At 52.7% G+C, this 25,217-nt stretch overlaps 1 protein-coding gene across 7 annotated transcripts in view; it reads right to left on the bottom strand.

Moving 5' to 3' along the window:
- Window positions 1-25,217, bottom strand: part of LOC140125984 (potassium voltage-gated channel subfamily KQT member 1-like) — a 79,664-nt gene that overhangs the window by 28,490 nt on the left and 25,957 nt on the right. For all 7 annotated transcript variants that reach the window (XM_072145004.1, XM_072145009.1, XM_072145003.1 and 4 more), the window contains exons 3-5: window positions 8,252-8,342; window positions 7,989-8,115; window positions 6,802-6,880 (exon numbers count right to left, since the gene is read on the bottom strand). In XM_072145004.1, coding sequence (XP_072001105.1) covers window positions 6,802-6,880; window positions 7,989-8,115; window positions 8,252-8,342 — 297 coding nt within the window. The remainder of the gene's footprint in view (window positions 1-6,801; window positions 6,881-7,988; window positions 8,116-8,251; window positions 8,343-25,217) is intronic.

Here is a 25,217-nt window from a genome sequence, read left to right as displayed (position 1 = left end):
GTCCATGCTCTCCAGCAGGCCACCGCACTCCTCCCGGGGACAACCCCTTTCCTCAGAGCTCCTACACTTCAGATTGTCCCTCACACACAGCTTTCCATGGAAGCAGCGCCAAGTCACGTCCCAAAACTTCAAGGGGATCCTGATGGAATTCAATAAACTCAAACCCACCCTCAGATCCCGACTTGGGCAATCCCTGAGGGCCAGAGGCTTCTGGAAATGGGTCAACAGAACCCTTTGGTCAAGGATTTTCCTCGACATGGTCCTGATCTCCCACATTCCCAGACCCCACCGGCGAATCACCTTCAGAACCGGGGTAGCGTAAGCCGGAAGATGCCCATGCGGTGTACGGAGATCCTTCACTTGTCCTCCTGTCTCCCATTCCTGGAAGAAAGGCTGAAACCATCCCCTGCAGGAGTATACCCACGGAGGAGCCCTCTCTTTCCAGAGGTTTGCAACATTGATCTTAAGAAAGGTATTCACTAGGAACACCACAGGGTTGACCATACACAACCCTCCTTGTCTCCTCGTGCGGTAAGTAACCTCCCTCTTGATTAGGTTCAGCCTATTCCCCCATAACAGCTGGAAGAACAGACTGTAGACCCGAGTCCAGAGGGGTTCTGGCAACATGCACACACTGCCCAGATAAATCAGCAATGGGAGCAGGTAGGTTTTAATCAGGTTAACCCTTTCTCTGAGGGTCAAAGACCAACCCTTCCACTGGTCCACCCTCTGAGCGGCGATCTTAAGCCTGCCGTCCCAGTTTTGCATGGGGTAATCCCCCTGGCCAAATTCGATGCCTAGAACTTTGGCAGAGTCTTGGGGCCCTGGAAGAGTGTCCGGGAGATCAAAGCCTGGATCCCCCTCTCCCAGCCAGAGACTCTCACACTTATCCCGGTTGATCTTGGACCCAGAAGCCTCTGAGTAGCGGTCAACCTCTGACATCACCCATTGCGCCTCCCCTCTCGAGGACACAAAAACGGTGACATCATCGGCATATGCTACCACCCTTAGAGTGGCTTCCGGTGCCGCCTGGTCCATCCCGACTCCCACCAACGGCCCACGATCAACCCTCCTAAGGAATGGGTCAATCGCGAACACGTATAAAAGTGGGCTCAGAGGACAACCTTGGCGAACACCAGACCCGACCTCAAAAGAGCGGCCAATCCAACCGTTCACAAGCGGGAAACTCTCTGCCCCTGCGTACAAAACCTTTAGCCAATTGACAAACTCCCCCGGCAGGCCATACCTCAGAAGGACAGACCAGAGGTACTCGTGGTTAACCCGATCAAACGCTTTTGCCTGATCCAAGGACAGCAAGTACCCCTTCCAGTTACCAGCCCTGCCCTGCTCCACTGCCTCCCGGACACAAAGCACAGCACTAAATGTACTGCGGCCTGGAACAGAGCAGTGCTGGGTCCCCGAAAGGAGCCGGGGCGCAAACTGCACCAGCCGATTAAACAGCACCTTTGCCAAAACCTTTCTGTCCGCATTGAGAAGCGCTATGGGACGCCAGTTCTCAATACGAGATCGGTCCTTACCCTTTGACAGAATGATCAGGGCAGACCTCCTCATTGACTTCGGCAGAGCGCCCGAGGAAAGACACTCATTGAATACCTCAGTCAAGAGGGGAACCAAGGCGTCCTTAAAGGTCTTATAAAATTCGGATGTTAAGCCATCCGGACCCGGCGATTTCTTGAGGGCGAGCCCTTCAATCGCCCGGCTGACTTCCTCTTCCCTAATCATCTCTGTCAAAACATCAAGAGAGGGGTCTACTCCTGGCTCAGGGACAGTTTCAGCCAGGAAAGCCGACATCACATCCCGATCTAGATCCTTCCTGCCCAAGAGGTGTGAGTAGAAGGATCTGACAACCTCCAGAATCCCTGATCTGGACCTTTTCAGGGATCCCGTACTGTCAACCAGTCCCGTGACAACTTTACCATTCACTGACATCTTGCAGTTTCTGTAAGGGTCGGGCGAGCGGTATTTCCCGTAATCCCTCTCAAAAACCAAAGATGCGTGTCTATCGTACTGACACCTCTTCAGCAAGGATTTCACTCTGGAGATGTCCTCACGACTACCTCCAGTCGAGACGAGATGCTCGAGTTTCCTCCTCAGGCCCTGATACAGGCGGTACCTGTCCAGGCTCCTGAGGCTCGAGAGCTGGCGGAAGAATCTCGCCACCCTTTTCTTGAGCATCTCCCACCACTCTGACTTACTGCTACAAAGGCCCAGCAATGGTACCTGGCTCTGAAGAAAGTCCTCAAAGGATTGTCTGATCTCCGCTTCTTCCAGGAGAGACGAATTGAGCTTCCAGTAGCCTCTTCCCATCCGGGGGGTCTCTGTAACATTCAGACAAAACAAAATTAGACAGTGATCGGAGAACTCCACCTCAACAACGGACACTGGTGAAGAAATGGCTTCCTCCTTTAAATAAAACCTGTCTATTCTAGACCTGCAGCTACCCCTATAATAGGTGAACCCCGCGTGGCCTGGGGTGTGCCGGATGTGGACATCCACCAGGCGAGCCTCACTAGCTATGCTATTAAGAGCGACGCTATCATAAGTCAGCTTGTCTCTGGAACCTCCCCTATCCTGGGACCTCGTGACAGCATTGAAGTCCCCTCCAAAGACCACCTGCCGACTTGTAAAAAGGTAGGGCTTGATCCTCATAAAGAGACACTTCCTGTCCCACTTGGACTGGGGACCATAGATGTTAATTAGGCGAAGTTCTTGTCCCTTCATGAGGACATCCAGGATCAGGCACCTCCCCATTTCTAACTCAATAACTCGTCTGCATTCTACCGGTGCGGTAAAAAGGACCGCCACTCCGCTATACGGCTCGGCCGCAAGAGACCAATAGGAAGGCCCGTGTCTCCATTCCCTCTTAGCTTTAAACACGGCCGCCAAATCTGGCAGCCTGGTCTCCTGCAAAAATAAAATGTCGGCTTCAACGCGGCCGAGAAAATCAAAGGCCGCAAATCTAGCCGCATCAGACTTAATGCTGGCGACATTAATGGACGCCAGCGTCAACGGAGTGGGTGCCGCCATCATGAGTGATTGAGTTAGACGGCTTTTTTCTTACTACCTCCCTTCCCTCTACTGTCCTCCGAGGATGATCCCTTTTCCCTTCAGAATTGGGGCAACTTCTTTTTAACGAAATTGAGGTGTCCATGTTATTACTGGCCCCCAAGGACCCACCCGGACCACCCTCTCCTTCGTCCTTGTCTCCTGACTCTGAGTCAGTCTCCCACTCTGAGGACCCAGCATCCCCAGAGGATAGAGACTCGGCGCCCCCTGCAGGCTGCTCCGCCGCCACCTCCAGAACCCCACCCTCAGCCTCTCCTTCCGTGGAGGCGATCTCATCGAGGGTGAGGAACTGGTTGGAAAGCTCAACCAGAGGGGAGGAAGTTTTCCCTTCCTTAGGTACCTTAGATACGCCGCGTTTTTTCTTTTTCTGCTTGCGCTTATTTTCTAGCCAAATCCTGTTATCCTCATCCATACTCTCATATTGGGAGGACGTGGAGGACATGGCACCTTTCTCACGCTCCATCCTCCTGACCTCCTCATCCAACTCATCATCCCTCAGGGCCTCAGTAGCAAGACCAGCCTCTGAGGAAGGACCAAGGGTCACCCCAGCAACCTGAGGCTTCCCCAGTTCTCTCCCTTTTTGTCTGGCTTCAAGCCGCCTCAACTGAGAAGGCGACTTCTTCTTACTTTTCTTCACAGGCCCCTCAGCTCCTCCACCTCTGCTGGTACCTTCCCCAGCAGAAGCAACCTCATGGCTCTCCTCCACTGGGGTCACAACCGCATTGGCAAAGGAGCGAGGACAACGGCTGAAAGGGTGACCGAGCTCACCACACAGGTTACACCTAATGTCCTTACAGGATGCAGCGAGATGACCTAGCCCACCACACAAAGCGCACTTCTGCACTTGGCAGCTGGCGCTAAAGTGTGTGGGGTCACCGCACCTGTGACAGACCTTCGGCTGCCCCTGGTAGAAAATCAGGATTCTGTCTCGCCCAAGAAAGGCTGAAGAGGGAATGTGGGCGACTGTGCCGCCTGAACACTTCAACTTCATCATGAAGGTCCAGGCTCCAGACCAAATGCCAAATTCATCGCGGTTTTTCTGCGGTACCTGTACAACCTCACCATAACGACTGAGCCAAGTCATGATGTCCATGCAAGAAAGTGACTCGTTACGGGTCAAAACGGTCACCTTCTTGACTGTGTTTTGGCAAGACACTGCTTGCACAGCAAAGTCTCGCCATGCGGGCTCGTTCTTTGCCAGCTCATAATTCGACCAGAAGAGCTCTAAGCCCTCCGGCCGAACAAAGCTGACATCGAACTCCGGAGTACCATAAGGATGTATCAGGGCAAAGATGTCACTAGCCCTGAAGTTCATCTTCAGGAGGAGCTCCACCACCCTTGACCTGGGTGGGCATGCGTCACTGCCCCTCCAGCGAAGACGAACCACATTCCTACGGCAGCTCCGGGCCCGGTTGTGGGTAAAGACCATACAGTCTCTCCCCCCCTTTTCTCTTGGAAGGCTGCCAGGCCATGCCTGTCTGTCCAGAAGGACAGATCAACCTCTCTCCCCTCTACAGTGATTGACTTTTCCCCTCTCCTGAGAGCCTCCAGAAGACGCTGCGGCAAAACGCTATTCCCAGAGCCAGGAGACAAGGAGTTAACCCCACTTGCCCCAGCAGTGACACTCGCATAGCTCCTTATGGGAGCGGCCACCACTGGGGGTGCAGATGGACCAGCACTCCTACCAGGATCCCCCCCATCACCATTCACCACCCCCACATTCACCACACTATGTACAATACTGCCTCGCTTCCTTGCATCACTCACACCAGCTGGGCCAGGAGGACCTGGGGTTGCCTCGGCGTCACTGGGCACTGGGGGTAGAGCCACCTCCATAGCTGATACAGCCTGAGAAGAGGCAGCTCCAACCCCGATCTTACTTGTGCCCTCTGCCTCATTGGCATTAACCCCTTGTTGTCCAGCAGTTTTTATGATGTTTGAGCACCGCTGCTCAATGGATGGTAGAGGCCGCTTGTCCTTACAGACTCCAGACAGTCTTTTTGCCCCTTTCATATCTCCAGAGTTTGATGCACCAATACAGAATAGTACTTTTCCTGCGACTTTCTCTGCAGGCTGCACGGGATGTTTGGGAGGTTTGGGAGGCGCCGCACCACAAGCCCCAGCAGCCCCATCACACTGCTGCTGCTCATCGGAGCAAGCAACAGCGCTAGGGGCCACAGGAGCCACCGCCACTGCCCCTGGCACAGGGCCACCCCCCCCTCCCACTGGGGGGCAGCGCACAGTACCAGGACCTGCTGGATCGCCCTCACTGTCCGGCCTTTCGGCCGATGCCTTCCCTGCACCATCCTTGCTACTACAAACAAGGCTGGTGCTCTGCGCCATGATGGAACGTGGCTTTGCAATCTCCCCGCACCCTGGCACCGAGTCCACTGCAGGATTCGTGCTGGGCTGGGTAACGGGGCCTACACGACAGGCTGGCACTGCTGCCCGCCCGGAGGGAACAGGGAGGGGACGAAACACCAGATTCACCTCCTCAGACGCCTTGGTCTTCTTGGATTTCTTCTTTCTCTTTAGGTCGTCATCTGGCAAATCATCGCCGAAGGAAAAGTTCTGGAGGTGAACTGGGACTCAAGCTGACGGATCTGAGCCATTAGCGCCCCCCCCTGGCCGCTGTCATCACTTTCCTCCTCCAGGTTGGCAGAGCCGCAGCCTGATGGTAATGGCGCTTGCTCCGCAGGCAGCCTGTCGTGCGAGGCCTGCTGGTGTTGGTGCAGGCCACCAGACGGACACGGCAGGTCTTCCTCATCCTCCTCATCATCGCCATCATCCGCCTGGATCTGAAGCCCCTTCTGCTTTCTCAACTGCTCCTGGCGCATCTCCTCAAACCGGGCGTCATTCTCCAATTTTTCACGAAACGGACCACTGTGCTCGCGGATTAGATGACGCTTCTCCTGCAGAGCGGTGACCTCGGCTTTAAGTCTGTCTATGGTGTTAAGAAGATCAGACTTTTTCTTTCTCTGTGTAGCCACCCCCGCTAGGGCCAAGGTCTCCCTTATCTCCTCCTGGAGCCTCCTCAGCGCCTTGCCAGCTTCCTCGTACTCACGGAGGTGCTCAGCAATCCGGGAGCCATAGATGGAAGCAGACTCCCGGGCCTTAAGATCACCCCATGCTTTTTGCACACCCCCGTGAGCACCCAGCTTTTCAGCTGAACCACCCAGCTTTCCCGCACAGACACCCAGCTTTCCAGGAGGAGCACTTAGGCTGATGTCACTTGCCTTGATCTTCTGTGTTCCGGAGACCTTGCGGCTTCCCTGGGTCTTGGGGGTGGCAGCCGAGGTCACATCGCTGCGTCCTTGGCTCCGGGCAGATCTTCTGACGCCATCAGTTTTGGCCGGTAACTGGCTTCTCCTGCCCCCCGCCGGCCTGGTCCGGGAGACAGGAGCCTGGGACTTTCCTGCAGCATTCATCCCACAGAACCCACTCCCTCCCTGGGGAGGAGAGAGCAGGCCTGGGTGGATTGGGTTTGCTCCAGGTGGTGCAGGAGCTCAGCAGCACACAACCACACCCGTCAGCAGTTCACAGCAGAATGATCCAGCACTCACTATTCTGCTGCTGGTGCAGTCACTGTGTACATACATGACATTACTTATCCTGTACTGATCCTGAGTTACATCCTGTGTTATACCCCAGAGCTGCACTCACTATTATGATTTCCAAATATGAGGAATCCTGGAGTCCAACAAACTCACCAACCTAATGGCAGATGTGGCGAAGACCTGTCCATTGGAGCCTACACTGAGCACGATGATGGACGCTATGACCACGATGAGATCTGGAGCAAAGAGGGTAAATGTTACATTGGAAATAAATCAGACCCTTAAATACCCCCTGTCCTCTCCCGAGTCCTCTGTTCAACTTTGTAGATCAGGAGTATATATATATATGCACTGGGTCTCATTTACAATTTTTCTTACTGGAGTATTTATTCTCACTCTGTCCCAGACTCCTCTAGACCCCTCTGATCACTGCAGACCCATCTGATCACTGCAGACCCCTCTGATCACTGCAGACCCATCTGATCACTGCAGACCCCTCTGATCACTGCAGACCCCTCTAGACCCCTCTAGACCCCTCTGATCACTGCAGACCCATCTGATCACTGCAGACCCCTCTGATCACTGCAGACCCCTCTGATCACTGCAGACCCCTCTAGACCCCTCTGATCACTGCAGACCCCTCTGATCACTGCAGACCCCTCTAGACCCCTCTGATCACTGCAGACCCCTCTGATCACTGCAGACCCCTCTAGACCCCTCTGATCACTGAAGACCCATCTGATCACTGCAGACCCCTCTGATCACTGCAGACCCCTCTAGACCCCTCTAGACCCCTCTGATCACTGCAGACCCATCTGATCACTGCAGACCCCTCTGATCACTGCAGACCCCTCTGATCACTGCAGACCCCTCTAGACCCCTCTGATCACTGCAGACCCCTCTGATCACTGCAGACCCCTCTAGACCCCTCTGACCCCTCTAGACCTCTCTGATTACTGCAGACCCCTCTGATCACTGCAGACCCCTCTAGACCCCTCTGACCCCTGCAGACCCCTCTAGACCTCTCTGATTACTGCAGACCCCTCTAGACCCCTCTGACCCCTGCAGACCCCCCTAGATTCCTCTCTCTCCTCTGTCCTGCATGGCAGATACCTGGGGCATTGATCTGTATAACTATGGGGGTGTCTGGACCCCCTCAGGCTGGGGGGCCGGGTGTGTCTGCCACCATGTCCTCCTATAGCTGCATCTGTATTAGAAATAGGAGCTCAGCACCTGTCACCCATGTACACAGCACCCATTGTGTAGGGAGCGGGTGATCAGGGGGACCTGTCAGTGCTGCCTATACATCCCCCTGACAGGTTCCCTTATACAGGGGGTTCTCACCAATTATGGAGATTGGCTTCCGAGCAAATCGTATCCGGCCCTTGAAGCCGACGTATTTACTGCGACAGCCGGCCGACCACAGCCGCACCAGATACTCGGCACCGAAGAAGACCACCAGGACGATCTCCTGCAGGACACAGGGGGCTATGCTGAAGAACTGAAGACAATTCCAGAGTAACAGTACAGACAGACACACAGCACATGGGAGGAGGTGACAGAGGGGAAACCATCAGCGGGGAGGCTGTCATACAGGGGCCACTTACCATCCAGAAGAGAGTCCCCGTGGCAAATTCAGAGTAATGTTCTATGGTGGATAATACACTGAATATCAGACAGATGAGGACGAGGAGGAACCTGCACCAAACACAAGGAGACAATACTGTGACATCACTGTGTGTATTATCCCTGTACTGTGACATCACTGTGTGTATTATCTCTGTACTGTGACATCACTGTGTGTATTATCCCTGTACTGTGACATCACTGTGTGTATTATCTCTGTACTGTGACATCACTGTGTGTATTATCTCTGTACTGTGACATCACTGTGTGTATTATCCCTGTACTGTGACATCACTGTGTGTATTCTCCCTGTACTGTGACATCACTGTGTGTATTATCCCTGTACTGTGACATCGCTGTGTGTATTATCCCTGTACTGTGACATCACTGTGTGTATTATCCCTGTACTGTGACATCACTGTGTGTATTATCCCTGTACTGTGACATCGCTGTGTGTATTATCCCTGTACTGTGACATCGCTGTGTGTATTGTCCCTGTACTGTGACATCGCTGTGTGTATTATCTCTGTACTGTGACATCACTGTGTGTATTATCCCTGTACTGTGACATCACTGTGTGTATTATCTCTGTACTGTGACATCACTGTGTGTATTATCCCTGTACTGTGACATCACTGTGTGTATTATCTCTGTACTGTGACATCACTGTGTGTATTATCCCTGTACTGTGACATCGCTGTGTGTATTATCCCTGTACTGTGACATCACTGTGTGTATTATCCCTGTACTGTGACATCACTGTGTGTAGTATCCTTGTACTGTGACATCACTGTGTGTATTATCCCTGTACTGTGACATCACTGTGTGTATTATCCCTGTACTGTGACATCACTGTGTGTATTATCTCTGTACTGTGACATCACTGTGTGTATTATCCCTGTACTGTGACATCGCTGTGTGTATTATCTCTGTACTGTGACATCGCTGTGTGTATTATCCCCGTACTGTGACATCACTGTGTGTATTATCCCTGTACTGTGACATCACTGTGTGTATTATCTCTGTACTGTGACATCACTGTGTGTATTATCCCTGTACTGTGACATCACTGTGTGTATTATCTCTGTACTGTGACATCACTGTGTGTATTATCCCTGTACTGTGACATCGCTGTGTGTATTATCCCTGTACTGTGACATCACTGCGTGTATTATCCCTGTACTGTGACATCACTGCGTTTATTATCCCTGTACTGTGACATCACTGTGTGTATTCTCCCTGTACTGTGACATCACTGTGTGTATTATCCCTGTACTGTGACATCACTGTGTGTATTATCTCTGTACTGTGACATCGCTGTGTGTATTATCTCTGTACTTTGACATCACTGTGTGTATTATCTCTGTACTGTGACATCACTGTGTGTATTATCCCTGTACTGTGACATCACTGTGTGTATTATCTCTGTACTGTGACATCACTGTGTATTATCCCTGTACTGTGACATCACTGTGTGTATTATCCCTGTACTGTGACATCACTGTGTGTATTATCCCTGTACTGTGACATCACTGTGTGTATTATCTCTGTACTGTGACATCACTGTGTGTATTATCCCTGTACTGTGACATCACTGTGTGTAATATCTCTATACTGTGACATCACTGTGTGTATTATCCCTGTACTGTGACATCACTGTGTGTATTATTCCTGTACTGTGACATCACTGTGTGTATTATCCTGTACTGTGACATCACTGTGTGTATTATCCCTGTACTGTGACATCACTGTGTGTATTATCTCTGTACTGTGACATCACTGTGTGTATTATCACTGTACTGTGACATCACTGTGTGTATTATCCCTGTACTGTGACATCACTGTGTGTATTATCTCTGTACTGTGACATCACTGTGTGTATTATCCCTGTACTGTGACATCACTGTGTGTATTATCCCTGTACTGTGACATCACTGTGTGTATTATCCCTGTACTGTGACATCACTGTGTGTATTATCCCTGTACTGTGACATCACTGTGTGTATTATCCCTGTACTGTGACATCACTGTGTGTATTATCCCTGTACTGTGACATCACTGTGTGTATTATCTCTGTACTGTGACATCACTGTGTGTATTATCTCTGTACTGTGACATCACTGTGTGTATTATCTCTGTACTGTGACATCACTGTGTGTATTATCCCTGTACTGTGACAACCAATCAGAGCTCAGTTTTAATGTAAACTACTGCTGTGGGGAAATGAAAGCTGAGTCCTTATTGGTTGCCATGACCACCTAGAATAGATTTGCTCTTAGAAGCTTCTGTTAGGTCTTCCATACGCAGTTGTGTATATATATATATATATATCCTCTGGGGGGTGATGCTGTGCTCCGTGATGCCTAATCCTGTCATAGCGGATACCGGTTCTGATAGCGTTAGAGCACAGTGTAGTAATTACTCCTAGCAACCCATCAGATCTCTTATTCCATTTTCAAATCTGCACTTTACAAATGAGAGCTACAATGTGATTGGTTCCCATGGGTAACTGCTTCCCTCCATATATGAGGCCTCCTAAAACCGGAATATATAATATGTCGGTAATAAGAATATAGAATTAACCCCTGAGATGGTGGACGGCGGGATAAATACTCTGTATGGAGCCCGGTGACAATGTGGCGCAGTGTTTACCTCCATTGGTCAGATGTTATAGGAAAAGTAATTAAAATAAAGTGAATTATTAATGAGGAAATGACTAACGACTTGTGTAATTAACCCCTGCACGGCTGAGCCCCTGCGGGCGCGCTTGGTGAATGGAGCAGCTGTCACGTGTGTGCGGGGATTAGGAGGCTTCCCATCAATTAATCATCGGACAGCTGGGATTACACACATTCCCGGATTACAGGCCGGAGAGTAAACAGGATCCCGACACAACAGGGGGGCACGGGGCAAAGTAACACCACATATAGGGGTCACAGGAATGTGGGATGAAGGTGGGTGAGGGGCACAGGTAGGTGAGATGGGTGTAGGTGTTAGAGGGGCACAGGTAGGTGAGATGGGTGTAGGTGTTAGAGGGACACAGGTAGGTGAGATGGGTGTAGGTGTTAGAGGGGCACAGGTAGGTGAGATGGGTGTAGGTGTTAGAGGGGCACAGGTAGGTGAGATGGGTGTAGGTGTTAGAGGGACACAGGTAGGTGAGATGGGTGTAAGTGTTAAAGGGGCACAGGTAGGTGAGATGGGTGTAAGTGTTAAAGGGGCACAGGTAGGTGAGATGGGTGTAGGTGTTAGAGGGGCACAGGTAGGTGAGATTGGTGTAGGTGTTAGAGGGGCACAGGTAGGTGAGATGGGTGTAGGTGTTAGAGGGGCACAGGTAGGTGAGATGGGTGTAGGTGTTAGAGGGGCACAGGTAGGTGAGATGGGTGCAGGTGTTAGAGGGGCACAGGTAGGTGAGATGGGTGTAGCTGTTAGAGGGACACAGGTAGGTGAGATGGGTGTAGGTGTTAGTGGGACACAGGTAGGTGAGATGGGTGTAGGTGTTAGTGGGACACAGGTAGGTGAGATGGGTGTAGGTGTTAGAGGGGCACAGGTAGGTGTGATGGCTATAGGTGTTAGAGGGGCACAGGTAGGTGAGATGGGTGCAGGTGTTAGAGGGGCACAGGTAGGTGAGTTGGGTGTAGGTGTTAGAGGGGCACAGGTAGGTGAGATGGGTGTAGGTGTTAGAGGGGCACAGGTAGGTGAGATGGGTGTAGGTGTTAGAGGGGCACAGGTAGGTGAGATGGGTGTAGGTGTTAGAGGGGCACAGGTAGGTGAGATGGGTGTAGGTGTTAGAGGGGCACAGGTAGGTGAGATGGGTGTAGGTGTTAGAGGGACACAGGTAGGTGAGATGGGTGTAAGTGTTAAAGGGGCACAGGTAGGTGAGATGGGTGTAAGTGTTAAAGGGGCACAGGTAGGTGAGATGGGTGTAAGTGTTAGAGGGGCACAGGTAGGTGAGTTGGGTGTAGGTGTTAGAGGGGCACAGGTAGGTGAGATGGGTGTAGGTGTTAGAGGGGCACAGGTAGGTGAGATGGGTGTAGGTGTTAGAGGGGCACAGGTAGGTGAGATGGGTGTAGGTGTTAGAGGGGCACAGGTAGGTGAGATGGGTGTAGGTGTTAGAGGGGCACAGGTAGGTGTGATGGGTGTAGGTGTTAGAGGGGCACAGGTAGGTGAGATGGGTGTAGGTGTTAGAGGGGCACAGGTAGGTGAGATGAGTGTAGGTGTTAGAGGGGCACAGGTAGGTGAGATGGGTGTAGGTGTTAGAGGGGCACAGGTAGGTGAGATGGGTGTAGGTGTTAGAGGGGCACAGGTAGGTGAGATGGGTGTAGGTGTTAGAGGGGCACAGGTAGGTGTGATGGGTGTAGGTGTTAGAGGGGCACAGGTAGGTGAGATGGGTGTAGGTGTTAGAGGGGCACAGGTAGGTGAGATGGGTGTAGGTGTTAGAGGGGCACAGGTAGGTGAGATGGCTATAGGTGTTAGAGGGGCACAGGTAGGTGAGATGGGTGTAGGTGTTAGAGGGGCACAGGTAGGTGAGGTGGGTGTAGGTGTTAGAGGGGCACAGGTAGGTGAGATGGGTGTAGGTGTTAGAGGGGCACCGGTAGGTGAGATGGGTGTAGGTGTTAGAGGGGCACAGGTAGGTGAGATGGGTGTAGGTGTTAGAGGGGCACAGGTAGGTGAGATGGGTGTAGGTGTTAGAGGGGCACAGGTAGGTGAGATGGGTGTAGGTGTTAGAGGGACACAGGTAGGTGAGATGGGTGTAGGTGTTAGAGGGGCACAGGTAGGTGAGATGGGTGTAGGTGTTAGAGGGGCACAGGTAGGTGAGATGGGTGTAGGTGTTAGAGGGGCACAGGTAGGTGTGATGGGTGTAGGTGTTAGAGGGGCACAGGTAGGTGTGATGGGTGTAGGTGTTAGAGGGGCACAGGTAGGTGAGATGGGTGTAGGTGTTAGAGGGGCACAGGTATGTGAGATGGGTGTAGGTGTTAGAGGGGCACAGGTAGGTGAGATGGGTGTAGGTGTTAGAGGGGCACAGGTAGGTGAGATGGGTGTAGGTGTTAGAGGGACACAGGTAGGTGAGATGGGTGTAGGTGTTAGAGGGGCACAGGTAGGTGAGATGGGTGTAGGTGTTAGAGGGGCACAGGTAGGTGAGATGGGTGTAGGTGTTAGAGGGGCACAGGTAGGTGAGATGGGTGTAGGTGTTAGAGGGGCACAGGTAGGTGAGATGGGTGTAGGTGTTAGAGGGGCACAGGTAGGTGAGATGGGTGTAGGTGTTAGAGGGGCACAGGTAGGTGAGATGGGTGTAGGTGTTAGAGGGGCACAGGTAGGTGAGATGGGTGTAGGTGTTAGAGGGGCACAGGTAGGTGTGATGGGTGTAGGTGTTAGAGGGGCACAGGTAGGTGAGATGGGTGCAGGTGTTAGAGGGGCACAGGTAGGTGAGATGGGTGTAGGTGTTAGAGGGGCACAGGTAGGTGTGATGGGTGTAGGTGTTAGAGGGGCACAGGTAGGTGTGATGGGTGTAGGTGTTAGAGAGGCACAGGTAGGTGAGATGGGTGTAGGTGTTAGAGGGACACAGGTAGGTGAGATGGGTGTAGGTGTTAGAGGGACACAGGTAGGTGAGATGGGTGCAGGTGTTAGAGGGGCACAGGTAGGTGAGATGGGTGTAGGTGTTAGAGGAGCACAGGTAGGTGAGATGGGTGCAGGTGTTAGAGGGGCACAGGTAGGTGTGATGGGTGTAGGTGTTAGAGGGGCACAGGTAGGTGAGATGGGTGTAGGTGTTAGAGAGGCACAGGTAGGTGAGATGGGTGTAGGTGTTAGAGGGACACAGGTAGGTGAGATGGGTGTAGGTGTTAGAGAGGCACAGGTAGGTGAGATGGGTGCAGGTGTTAGAGGGGCACAGGTAGGTGAGATGGGTGTAGGTGTTAGAGGGGCACAGGTAGGTGTGATGGGTGTAGGTGTTAGAGGGGCACAGGTAGGTGTGATGGGTGTAGGTGTTAGAGGGGCACAGGTAGGTGAGATGGGTGTAGGTGTTAGAGGGGCACAGGTAGGTGAGATGGGTGTAGGTGTTAGAGGGGCACAGGTAGGTGAGATGGGTGTAGGTGTTAGAGGGGCACAGGTAGGTGAGATGGGTGTAGGTGTTAGAGGAGCACAGGTAGGTGAGATGGGTGCAGGTGTTAGAGGGGCACAGGTAGGTGAGATGGGTGTAGGTGTTAGAGGGGCACAGGTAGGTGTGATGGGTGTAGGTGTTAGAGGGGCACAGGTAGGTGAGATGGGTGTAGGTGTTAGAGAGGCACAGGTAGGTGAGATGGGTGTAGGTGTTAGAGGGACACAGGTAGGTGAGATGGGTGTAGGTGTTAGAGGGGCACAGGTAGGTGAGATGGGTGTAGGTGTTAGAGGAGCACAGGTAGGTGAGATGGGTGCAGGTGTTAGAGGGGCACAGGTAGGTGAGATGGGTGTAGGTGTTAGAGGGGCACAGGTAGGTGTGATGGGTGTAGGTGTTAGAGGGGCACAGGTAGGTGAGATGGGTGTAGGTGTTAGAGGGGCACAGGTAGGTGAGATGGGTGTAGGTGTTAGAGAGGCACAGGTAGGTGAGATGGGTGCAGGTGTTAGAGGGGCACAGGTAGGTGAGATGGGTGTAGGTGTTAGAGGGGCACAGGTAGGTGTGATGGGTGTAGGTGTTAGAGGGGCACAGGTAGGTGTGATGGGTGTAGGTGTTAGAGGGGCACAGGTAGGTGAGATGGCTGTAGGTGTTAGAGGGGCACAGGTAGGTGAGATGGGTGTAGGTGTTAGAGGGGCACAGGTAGGTGAGATGGGTGTAGGTGTTAGAGGGGCACAGGTAGGTGAGATGGGTGTAGGTGTTAGAGGGGCACAGGTAGGTGAGATGGGTGTAGGTGTTAGAGGGGCACAGGTAGGTGAGATGGGTGTAGGTGTTAGAGGGGCACAGGTAGGTGAGATGGGTGTAGGTGTTAGAGGGGCACAGGTAGGTGAGATGGCTATAGGTGTTAGAGGGGCACAGGTAGGTGAGATGGGTGTAGGTGTTAGAGGGGCACAGGTAGGTGAGAAGGGTGTAGGTGTTAGAGGGGCACAGGTAGGTGAGATGGCTATAGGTGTTAGAGGGGCACAGGTAGGTGAGATGGCTATAGGTGTTAGAGGGGCACAGGTAGGTGAGATGGGTGTAGGTGTTAGAGGGGCACAGGTAGGTGAGATGGGTGTAGGTGTTAGAGGGGCACAGGTAGGTGAGATGGCTATAGGTGTTAGAGGGACACAGGTAGGTGAGATGGGTGTAGGTGTTAGAGGGGCACAGGTAGGTGAGGTGGGTGTAGGTGTTAGAGGGGCACAGGTAGGTGAGATGGGTGTAGGTGTTAGAGGGGCACAGGTAGGTGAGATGGGTGTAGGTGTTAGAGGGGCACAGGTAGGTGAGATGGGTGCAGGTGTTAGAGGGGCACAGGTAGGTGAGATGGGTGTAGGTGTTAGAGGGGCACAGGTAGGTGTGATGGGTGTAGGTGTTAGAGGGGCACAGGTAGGTGAGATGGGTGTAGGTGTTAGAGGGGTACAGGTAGGTGAGATGGGTGTAGGTGTTAGAGGGGCACAGGTAGGTGAGATGAGTGTAGGTGTTAGAGGGGCACAGGTAGGTGAGATGGGTGTAGGTGTTAGAGGGGCACAGGTAGGTGAGATGGGTGTAGGTGTTAGAGGGGTACAGGTAGGTGAGATGAGTGTAGGTGTTAGAGGGGTACAGGTAGGTGAGATGGGTGTAGGTGTTAGAGGGGTACAGGTAGGTGAGATGGGTGTAGGTGTTAGAGGGGCACAGGTAGGTGAGATGGCTATAGGTGTTAGAGGGACACAGGTAGGTGAGATGGGTGTAGGTGTTAGAGGGGCACAGGTAGGTGAGGTGGGTGTAGGTGTTAGAGGGGCACAGGTAGGTGAGATGGGTGTAGGTGTTAGAGGGGCACAGGTAGGTGAGATGGGTGTAGGTGTTAGAGGGGCACAGGTAGGTGAGATGGGTGCAGGTGTTAGAGGGGCACAGGTAGGTGAGATGGGTGTAGGTGTTAGAGGGGCACAGGTAGGTGTGATGGGTGTAGGTGTTAGAGGGGCACAGGTAGGTGAGATGGGTGTAGGTGTTAGAGGGGCACAGGTAGGTGAGATGGGTGTAGGTGTTAGAGGGACACAGGTAGGTGAGATGGGTGTAGGTGTTAGAGGGGCACAGGTAGGTGAGATGGCTATAGGTGTTAGAGGGACACAGGTAGGTGAGATGGGTGCAGGTGTTAGAGGGACACAGGTAGGTGAGATGGGTGTAGGTGTTAGAGGGGCACAGGTAGGTGAGATGGGTGTAGGTGTTAGAGGGGCACAGGTAGGTGTGATGGGTGTAGGTGTTAGAGGGACACAGGTAGGTGAGGTGGGTGTAGGTGTTAGAGGGGCACAGGTAGGTGAGATGGGTGTAGGTGTTAGAGGGGCACAGGTAGGTGAGGTGGGTGTAGGTGTTAGAGGGGCACAGGTAGGTGAGATGGGTGTAGGTGTTAGAGGGGCACAGGTAGGTGAGATGGGTGCAGGTGTTAGAGGGGCACAGGTAGGTGAGATGGGTGTAGGTGTTAGAGGGGCACAGGTAGGTGTGATGGCTGTAGGTGTTAGAGGGGCACAGGTAGGTGAGATGGGTGTAGGTGTTAGAGGGGCACAGGTAGGTGAGATGGGTGTAGGTGTTAGAGGGACACAGGTAGGTGAGATGGGTGTAGGTGTTAGAGGGGCACAGGTAGGTGAGATGGGTGTAGGTGTTAGAGGGGCACAGGTAGGTGAGATGGGTGTAGGTGTTAGAGGGGCACAGGTAGGTGAGATGGGTGTAGGTGTTAGAGGGACACAGGTAGGTGAGATGAGTGTAGGTGTTAGAGGGGCACAGGTAGGTGAGGTGGGTGTAGGTGTTAGAGGGGCACAGGTAGGTGAGATGGCTATAGGTGTTAGAGGGGCACAGGTAGGTGAGATGGGTGTAGGTGTTAGAGGGGCACAGGTAGGTGAGGTGGGTGTAGGTGTTAGAGGGGCACAGGTAGGTGAGATGGCTATAGGTGTTAGAGGGGCACAGGTATGTGAGATGGGTGTAGGTGTTAGAGGGGCACAGGTAGGTGAGATGGGTGTAGGTGTTAGAGGGGCACAGGTAGGTGAGATGGGTGTAGGTGTTAGAGGGACACAGGTAGGTGAGATTGGTGTAGGTGTTAGAGGGGCACAGGTAGGTGAGGTGGGTGTAGGTGTTAGAGGGGCACAGGTAAGTGAGATGGGTGTAGGTGTTAGAGGGGCACAGGTAGGTGAGATGGGTGTAGGTGTTAGAGGGGCACAGGTAGGTGAGATGGGTGTAGGTGTTAGAGGGACACAGGTAGGTGAGATGAGTGTAGGTGTTAGAGGGGCACAGGTATGTGAGATGGGTGTAGGTGTTAGAGGGGCACAGGTAGGTGAGATGGGTGTAGGTGTTAGAGGGGCACAGGTAGGTGAGATGGGTGTAGGTGTTAGAGGGGCACAGGTAGGTGAGATGGGTGTAGGTGTTAGAGGGGCACAGGTATGTGAGATGGGTGTAGGTGTTAGAGGGGCACAGGTAGGTGAGATGGGTGTAGGTGTTAGAGGGGCACAGGTAGGTGAGATGGGTGTAGGTGTTAGAGGGGCACAGGTAGGTGAGGTGGGTGTAGGTGTTAGAGGGGCACAGGTAGGTGAGATGGGTGTAGGTGTTAGAGGGGCACAAGTAGGTGTGATGGGTGTAGGTGTTAGAGGGGTACAGGTAGGTGAGATGAGTGTAGGTGTTAGAGGGGCACAGGTAGGTGAGATGGGTGTAGGTGTTAGAGGGGCACAGGTAGGTGAGATGGGTGTAGGTGTTAGAGGGGCACAGGTAGGTGAGATGGGTGTAGGTGTTAGAGGGGCACAGGTAGGTGTGATGGGTGTAGGTGTTAGAGGGGTACAGGTAGGTGAGATGAGTGTAGGTGTTAGAGGGACACAGGTAGGTGAGATGGGTGTAGGTGTTAGAGGGGCACAGGTAGGTGAGATGGGTGTAGGTGTTAGAGGGGCACAGGTAGGTGAGATGGGTGTAGGTGTTAGAGGGGCACAGGTAGGTGTGATGGGTGTAGGTGTTAGAGGGGCACAGGTAGGTGTGATGGGTGTAGGTGTTAGAGGGACACAGGTAGGTGAGATGGGTGTAGGTGTTAGAGGGGCACAGGTAGGTGAGATGGGTGTAGGTGTTAGAGGGGCACAGGTAGGTGAGATGGGTGTAGGTGTTAGAGGGGCACAGGTAGGTGAGATGGGTGTAGGTGTTAGAGGGGCACAGGTAGGTGAGATGGGTGTAGGTGTTAGAGGGGCACAGGTAGGTGAGATGGGTGTAGGTGTTAGAGGGGCACAGGTAGGTGAGATGGGTGTAGGTGTTAGAGGGGCACAGGTAGGTGAGGTGGGTGTAGGTGTTAGAGGGACACAGGTAGGTGAGATGGGTGTAGGTGTTAGAGGGGCACAGGTAGGTGAGATGGGTGTAGGTGTTAGAGGGGCACAGGTAGGTGAGATGGGTGTAGGTGTTAGAGGGGCACAGGTAGGTGAGATGGGTGTAGGTGTTAGAGGGGCACAGGTAGGTGTGATGGGTGTAGGTGTTAGAGGGGCACAGGTAGGTGAGATGGGTGCAGGTGTTAGAGGGGCACAGGTAGGTGAGATGGGTGTAGGTGTTAGAGGGACACAGGTAGGTGAGATGGGTGTAGGTGTTAGAGGGGCACAGGTAGGTGAGATGGGTGCAGGTGTTAGAGGGGCACAGGTAGGTGAGATGGGTGTAGGTGTTAGAGGGGCACAGGTAGGTGTGATGGGTGTAGGTGTTAGAGGGGCACAGGTAGGTGTGATGGGTGTAGGTGTTAGAGGGGCACAGGTAGGTGAGATGGCTATAGGTGTTAGAGGGGCACAGGTAGGTGAGATGGGTGTAGGTGTTAGAGGGGCACAGGTAGGTGAGATGGGTGTAGGTGTTAGAGGGGCACAGGTAGGTGAGATGGGTGTAGGTGTTAGAGGGGCACAGGTAGGTGAGATGGGTGTAGGTGTTAGAGGGGCACAGGTAGGTGAGATGGGTGTAGGTGTTAGAGGAGCACAGGTAGGTGAGATGGGTGCAGGTGTTAGAGGGGCACAGGTAGGTGAGATGGGTGTAGGTGTTAGAGGGGCACAGGTAGGTGTGATGGGTGTAGGTGTTAGAGGGGCACAGGTAGGTGAGATGGGTGTAGGTGTTAGAGAGGCACAGGTAGGTGAGATGGGTGTAGGTGTTAGAGGGACACAGGTAGGTGAGATGGGTGTAGGTGTTAGAGGGGCACAGGTAGGTGAGATGGGTGTAGGTGTTAGAGGAGCACAGGTAGGTGAGATGGGTGCAGGTGTTAGAGGGGCACAGGTAGGTGAGATGGGTGTAGGTGTTAGAGGGGCACAGGTAGGTGTGATGGGTGTAGGTGTTAGAGGGGCACAGGTAGGTGAGATGGGTGTAGGTGTTAGAGGGGCACAGGTAGGTGAGATGGGTGTAGGTGTTAGAGGGGCACAGGTAGGTGAGATGGGTGTAGGTGTTAGAGGGGCACAGGTAGGTGAGATGGGTGTAGGTGTTAGAGGGGCACAGGTAGGTGAGATGGCTATAGGTGTTAGAGGGGCACAGGTAGGTGAGATGGCTATAGGTGTTAGAGGGGCACAGGTAGGTGAGATGGCTATAGGTGTTAGAGGGGCACAGGTAGGTGAGATGGGTGTAGGTGTTAGAGGGGCACAGGTAGGTGTGATGGGTGTAGGTGTTAGAGGGGCACAGGTAGGTGAGATGAGTGTAGGTGTTAGAGGGACACAGGTAGGTGAGATGGCTATAGGTGTTAGAGGGGCACAGGTAGGTGAGATGGGTGTAGGTGTTAGAGGGGCACAGGTAGGTGAGATGGGTGTAGGTGTTAGAGAGGCACAGGTAGGTGAGATGGGTGTAGGTGTTAGAGGGACACAGGTAGGTGAGATGGCTATAGGTGTTAGAGGGGCACAGGTAGGTGAGATGGGTGTAGGTGTTAGAGGGGCACAGGTAGGTGAGATGGGTGTAGGTGTTAGAGAGGCACTGGTAGGTGAGATGGGTGCAGGTGTTAGAGGGGCACAGGTAGGTGAGATGGGTGTAGGTGTTAGAGGGGCACAGGTAGGTGTGATGGGTGTAGGTGTTAGAGGGGCACAGGTAGGTGTGATGGGTGTAGGTGTTAGAGGGGCACAGGTAGGTGAGATGGCTGTAGGTGTTAGAGGGGCACAGGTAGGTGAGATGGGTGTAGGTGTTAGAGGGGCACAGGTAGGTGAGATGGGTGTAGGTGTTAGAGGGACACAGGTAGGTGAGATGGGTGTAGGTGTTAGAGAGGCACAGGTAGGTGAGATGGGTGCAGGTGTTAGAGGGGCACAGGTAGGTGAGATGGGTGTAGGTGTTAGAGGGGCACAGGTAGGTGTGATGGGTGTAGGTGTTAGAGGGGCACAGGTAGGTGTGATGGGTGTAGGTGTTAGAGGGGCACAGGTAGGTGAGATGGCTATAGGTGTTAGAGGGGCACAGGTAGGTGAGATGGGTGTAGGTGTTAGAGGGGCACAGGTAGGTGAGATGGGTGTAGGTGTTAGAGGGGCACAGGTAGGTGAGATGGGTGTAGGTGTTAGAGGGGCACCGGTAGGTGAGATGGGTGTAGGTGTTAGAGGGACACAGGTAGGTGAGATGGGTGTAGGTGTTAGAGGGGCACAGGTAGGTGAGATGGGTGTAGGTGTTAGAGGAGCACAGGTAGGTGAGATGGGTATAGGTGTTAGAGGGGCACAGGTAGGTGAGATGGGTGTAAGTGTTAGAGGGGCACAGGTAGGTGAGATGGGTGTAGGTGTTAGAGGGGCACAGGTAGGTGAGATGGGTGTAGGTGTTAGAGGGGCACAGGTAGGTGAGATGGGTGTAGGTGTTAGAGGGGCACAGGTAGGTGAGATGGGTGTAGGTGTTAGAGGGGCACAGGTAGGTGAGATGGGTGTAGGTGTTAGAGGGGCACAGGTAGGTGAGATGGGTGTAGGTGTTAGAGGGGCACAGGTAGGTGAGATGGCTATAGGTGTTAGAGGGGCACAGGTAGGTGAGATGGGTGTAGGTGTTAGAGGGGCACAGGTAGGTGAGAAGGGTGTAGGTGTTAGAGGGGCACAGGTAGGTGAGATGGCTATAGGTGTTAGAGGGGCACAGGTAGGTGAGATGGCTATAGGTGTTAGAGGGGCACAGGTAGGTGAGATGGGTGTAGGTGTTAGAGGGGCACAGGTAGGTGAGATGAGTGTAGGTGTTAGAGGGGCACAGGTAGGTGACATGGGTGTAGGTGTTAGAGGGGCACAGGTAGGTGAGATGGGTGTAGGTGTTAGAGGGGCACAGGTAGGTGAGATGGGTGTAGGTGTTAGAGGGGCACAGGTAGGTGAGATGGGTGTAGGTGTTAGAGGGGCACAGGTAGGTGTGATGGGTGCAGGTGTTAGAGGGGCACAGGTAGGTGAGATGGGTGTAGGTGTTAGAGGGGCACTGTTAGGTGTGATGGGTGTAGGTGTTAGAGGGGCACAGGTAGGTGAGATGGGTGTAGGTGTTAGAGGGGCACAGGTAGGTGAGATGGCTATAGGTGTTAGAGGGGCACAGGTAGGTGAGATGGGTGTAGGTGTTAGAGGGGCACAGGTAGGTGAGATGGGTGTAGGTGTTAGAGGGGCACAGGTAGGTGAGATGGGTGTAGGTGTTAGAGGGGCACAGGTAGGTGAGATGGGTGTAGGTGTTAGAGGGGCACAGGTAGGTGAGATGGGTGTAGGTGTTAGAGGGGCACAGGTAGGTGTGATGGGTGCAGGTGTTAGAGGGGCACAGGTAGGTGAGATGGGTGTAGGTGTTAGAGGGGCACAGGTAGGTGTGATGGGTGTAGGTGTTAGAGGGGCACAGGTAGGTGAGATGGGTGTAGGTGTTAGAGGGGCACAGGTAGGTGAGATGGGTGTAGGTGTTAGAGGGGTACAGGTAGGTGAGATGGGTGTAGGTGTTAGAGGGACACAGGTAGGTGAGGTGGGTGTAGGTGTTAGAGGGACACAGGTAGGTGAGGTGGGTGTAGGTGTTAGAGGGACACAGGTAGGTGTGATGGGTGTAGGTGTTAGAGGGGCACAGGTAGGTGAGATGGGTGTAGGTGTTAGAGGGGCACAGGTAGGTGAGATGGGTGTAGGTGTTAGAGGGGCACAGGTAGGTGAGATGGGTGTAGGTGTTAGAGGGACACAGGTAGGTGAGATGGCTATAGGTGTTAGAGGGGCACAGGTAGGTGAGATGGGTGTAGGTGTTAGAGGGGCACAGGTAGGTGAGGTGGGTGTAGGTGTTAGAGGGGCACAGGTAGGTGAGATGGGTGTAGGTGTTAGAGGGGCACAGGTAGGTGTGATGGGTGTAGGTGTTAGAGGGGCACAGGTAGGTGAGATGGGTGTAGGTGTTAGAGGGACACAGGTAGGTGAGATGGCTATAGGTGTTAGAGGGGCACAGGTAGGTGAGATGGGTGTAGGTGTTAGAGGGGCACAGGTAGGTGAGATGGGTATAGCACCCTGTTGGGTTGGCACAAGTAGATGTATGTGCTCTGGTGTACACTAGTTAGAGTGGTTAAGGTAGGTAAGTTGGTCCTGCCTATTTGGGACAGAATAATAAGGGGCATCACACCTACACGTAGTCACAATTGTGTCGCACGCCCCATGTTAAAGGTGCACCAAAATAAAAAAGGGGTGCCCTCTGTCGGAACAGTGCAAGGGGAGCGGGGGCAGATTTATAAAGAAAATCCTGAATCACCCCCTGCACTATACACAGGACACTGCACATAGTACACACTGCACATAGTACACACTGCACATAGTACACACTGCACATAGTACACACACTGCACATAGTACACACTGCACATAGTACACACTGCACATAGTACACCCTGCTCATAGTACACCCTGCTCATAGTACACACCCTGCACATAGTACACAGTGCATATAGTACACAGGACACTGCACATAGTACACACTGCACATAGTACACACTGCACATAGTACACACTGCACATAGTACACACCCTGCACATAGTACACAGTGCATATAGTACACAGGACACTGCACATAGTACACACTGCACATAGTACACACTGCACATAGTACACCCTGCTCATAGTACACACTGCACATTGTACACACTGCACATAGTACACACTGCACATTGTACACACTGCACATTGTACACACTGCACATAGTACACACTGCACATAGTACACATGATACTGCACATAGTACACACTGCACATAGTACACACTACACATTGTACACACTGCACATTGTACACACTGCACATAGTACACACTGCACATAGTACACACTACACATTGTACACACTGCACATTGTACACACTGCACATAGTACACACTGCACATAGTACACATGACACTGCACATAGTACACACACTGCACATAGTACACCCTGCACATAGTACACCCTGCACATAGTACACACTGCACATAGTACACACACTGCACATAGTACACACTGCACATAGTACACACTGCACATAGTACACATGACACTGCACATAGTACACACACTGCACATAGTACACACACTGCACATAGTACACACACTGCACATAGTACACACACTGCACATAGTACACCCTGCAAATAGTACACACACTATGCTGCTCTTAGTAAATGTGGCCAATATGTTTTTTCTTTGGACAACGCCTACATCAGACACATTGGGGGTCATTTACTAAGGGCCCGATTCGCGTTTTCCCAACGTGTTACCCGAATATTTCCGATTTGCGCCGATTTCCCCTGAATTGCCCCGGGATTTTGGCGCACGCGACCGGATTGTGGCGCATCGCGACGGAAATCGGGGGGCGTGGCAGAACGAAAACCCGACGGATTCGGAAAAACCGCCGCATTTAAAAAAAAAAATCTGTCGCGGAGCTTGCACTTACCTTCACTCAGCCCGAGCCGGTGAACTCCAGTGCGTTCCGATGCTTTCCAGCGCAGCAGCACCACCTGGTGGACGGCGGAGGATCTACCTTAATAAATCCCGGCCGGACCTGAATCCAGCGCAGAGAACGCGCCGCTGGATCGCGAATGGACCGGGTAAGTAAATCTGCCCCATAAAATTCTTCCTAAGATTTGTGGAAGATATTTTCATAGTGCCATAGGGACGGTCGGAGCGAGGCTTCTTCCAGTTTGTGGGGGAGGAAAATGACATGAACTTGCCTTTTACCTCCGTGTTTGGAGACAAAGGGGGAGATTCCCCAGTTTAGGGCTTTCTCTGACCCGCACACCACTATGGGCATGTCGGGTGGTGACTGGGTGGGGAGCAGAGGGCACAAACGCTCTGAAAACCGGTGGAGACTGTAGTGGAAAACTGCGCCAGTTCCGATCTGGTCTAAAATTCGGAACAGTCGGAATTTGCACCCATACTCATTGGGAGCCCCTTAATGAGCGTTGGCGGAGGGAGTCCTAAGACTGGCGTTATAAAGAGTTGGACATGTGAATAGAGAAGCTAAGAAACGAAGGTTTGCCTTCTCGTTGTAGAGAAAACCTCATGTTGTGGAGGTCCAAAGGCGGTTGCGCAGTTTGCAGGTCCAAACACACGGGAATACTCGCAGAATATTCGCTGGAATTGGGGAATACTAAAAGAGGATCCGCAATTGACTGAGGTTATGAACAGTGGTGTAACTAGAAGCTGATGGGCCCCAGTGCAAAGTCTGTGCCGGGCCCCGACTATAATGTATGGTTTATAGTACTAGTCTTCCCATATACGAAAGTGAGACCTTATGGGCCCCCTTAGCCTCTTGGGCCCGGTTGCGACCGCAACCTCTGCTCCCCCTCAAGTTACGCCCCTGGTTATGAAACAGCATCGGTCATATGATTTGTAAAGCGCTACAGAATATGATGGCGCCATGTAAAGATTATTATTATTATATGACGATTAGGAGTCGGTTTTTTACGCCTTTCA

The sequence above is a fragment of the Engystomops pustulosus genome, chromosome 4, assembly GCF_040894005.1.
Source record: "Engystomops pustulosus chromosome 4, aEngPut4.maternal, whole genome shotgun sequence".
In the NCBI taxonomy this organism is placed as follows: domain Eukaryota; kingdom Metazoa; phylum Chordata; class Amphibia; order Anura; family Leptodactylidae; genus Engystomops; species Engystomops pustulosus.
Note: the sequence above shows the minus strand (reverse complement) of the source record. Positions and strands in the feature narration are given on the sequence as shown.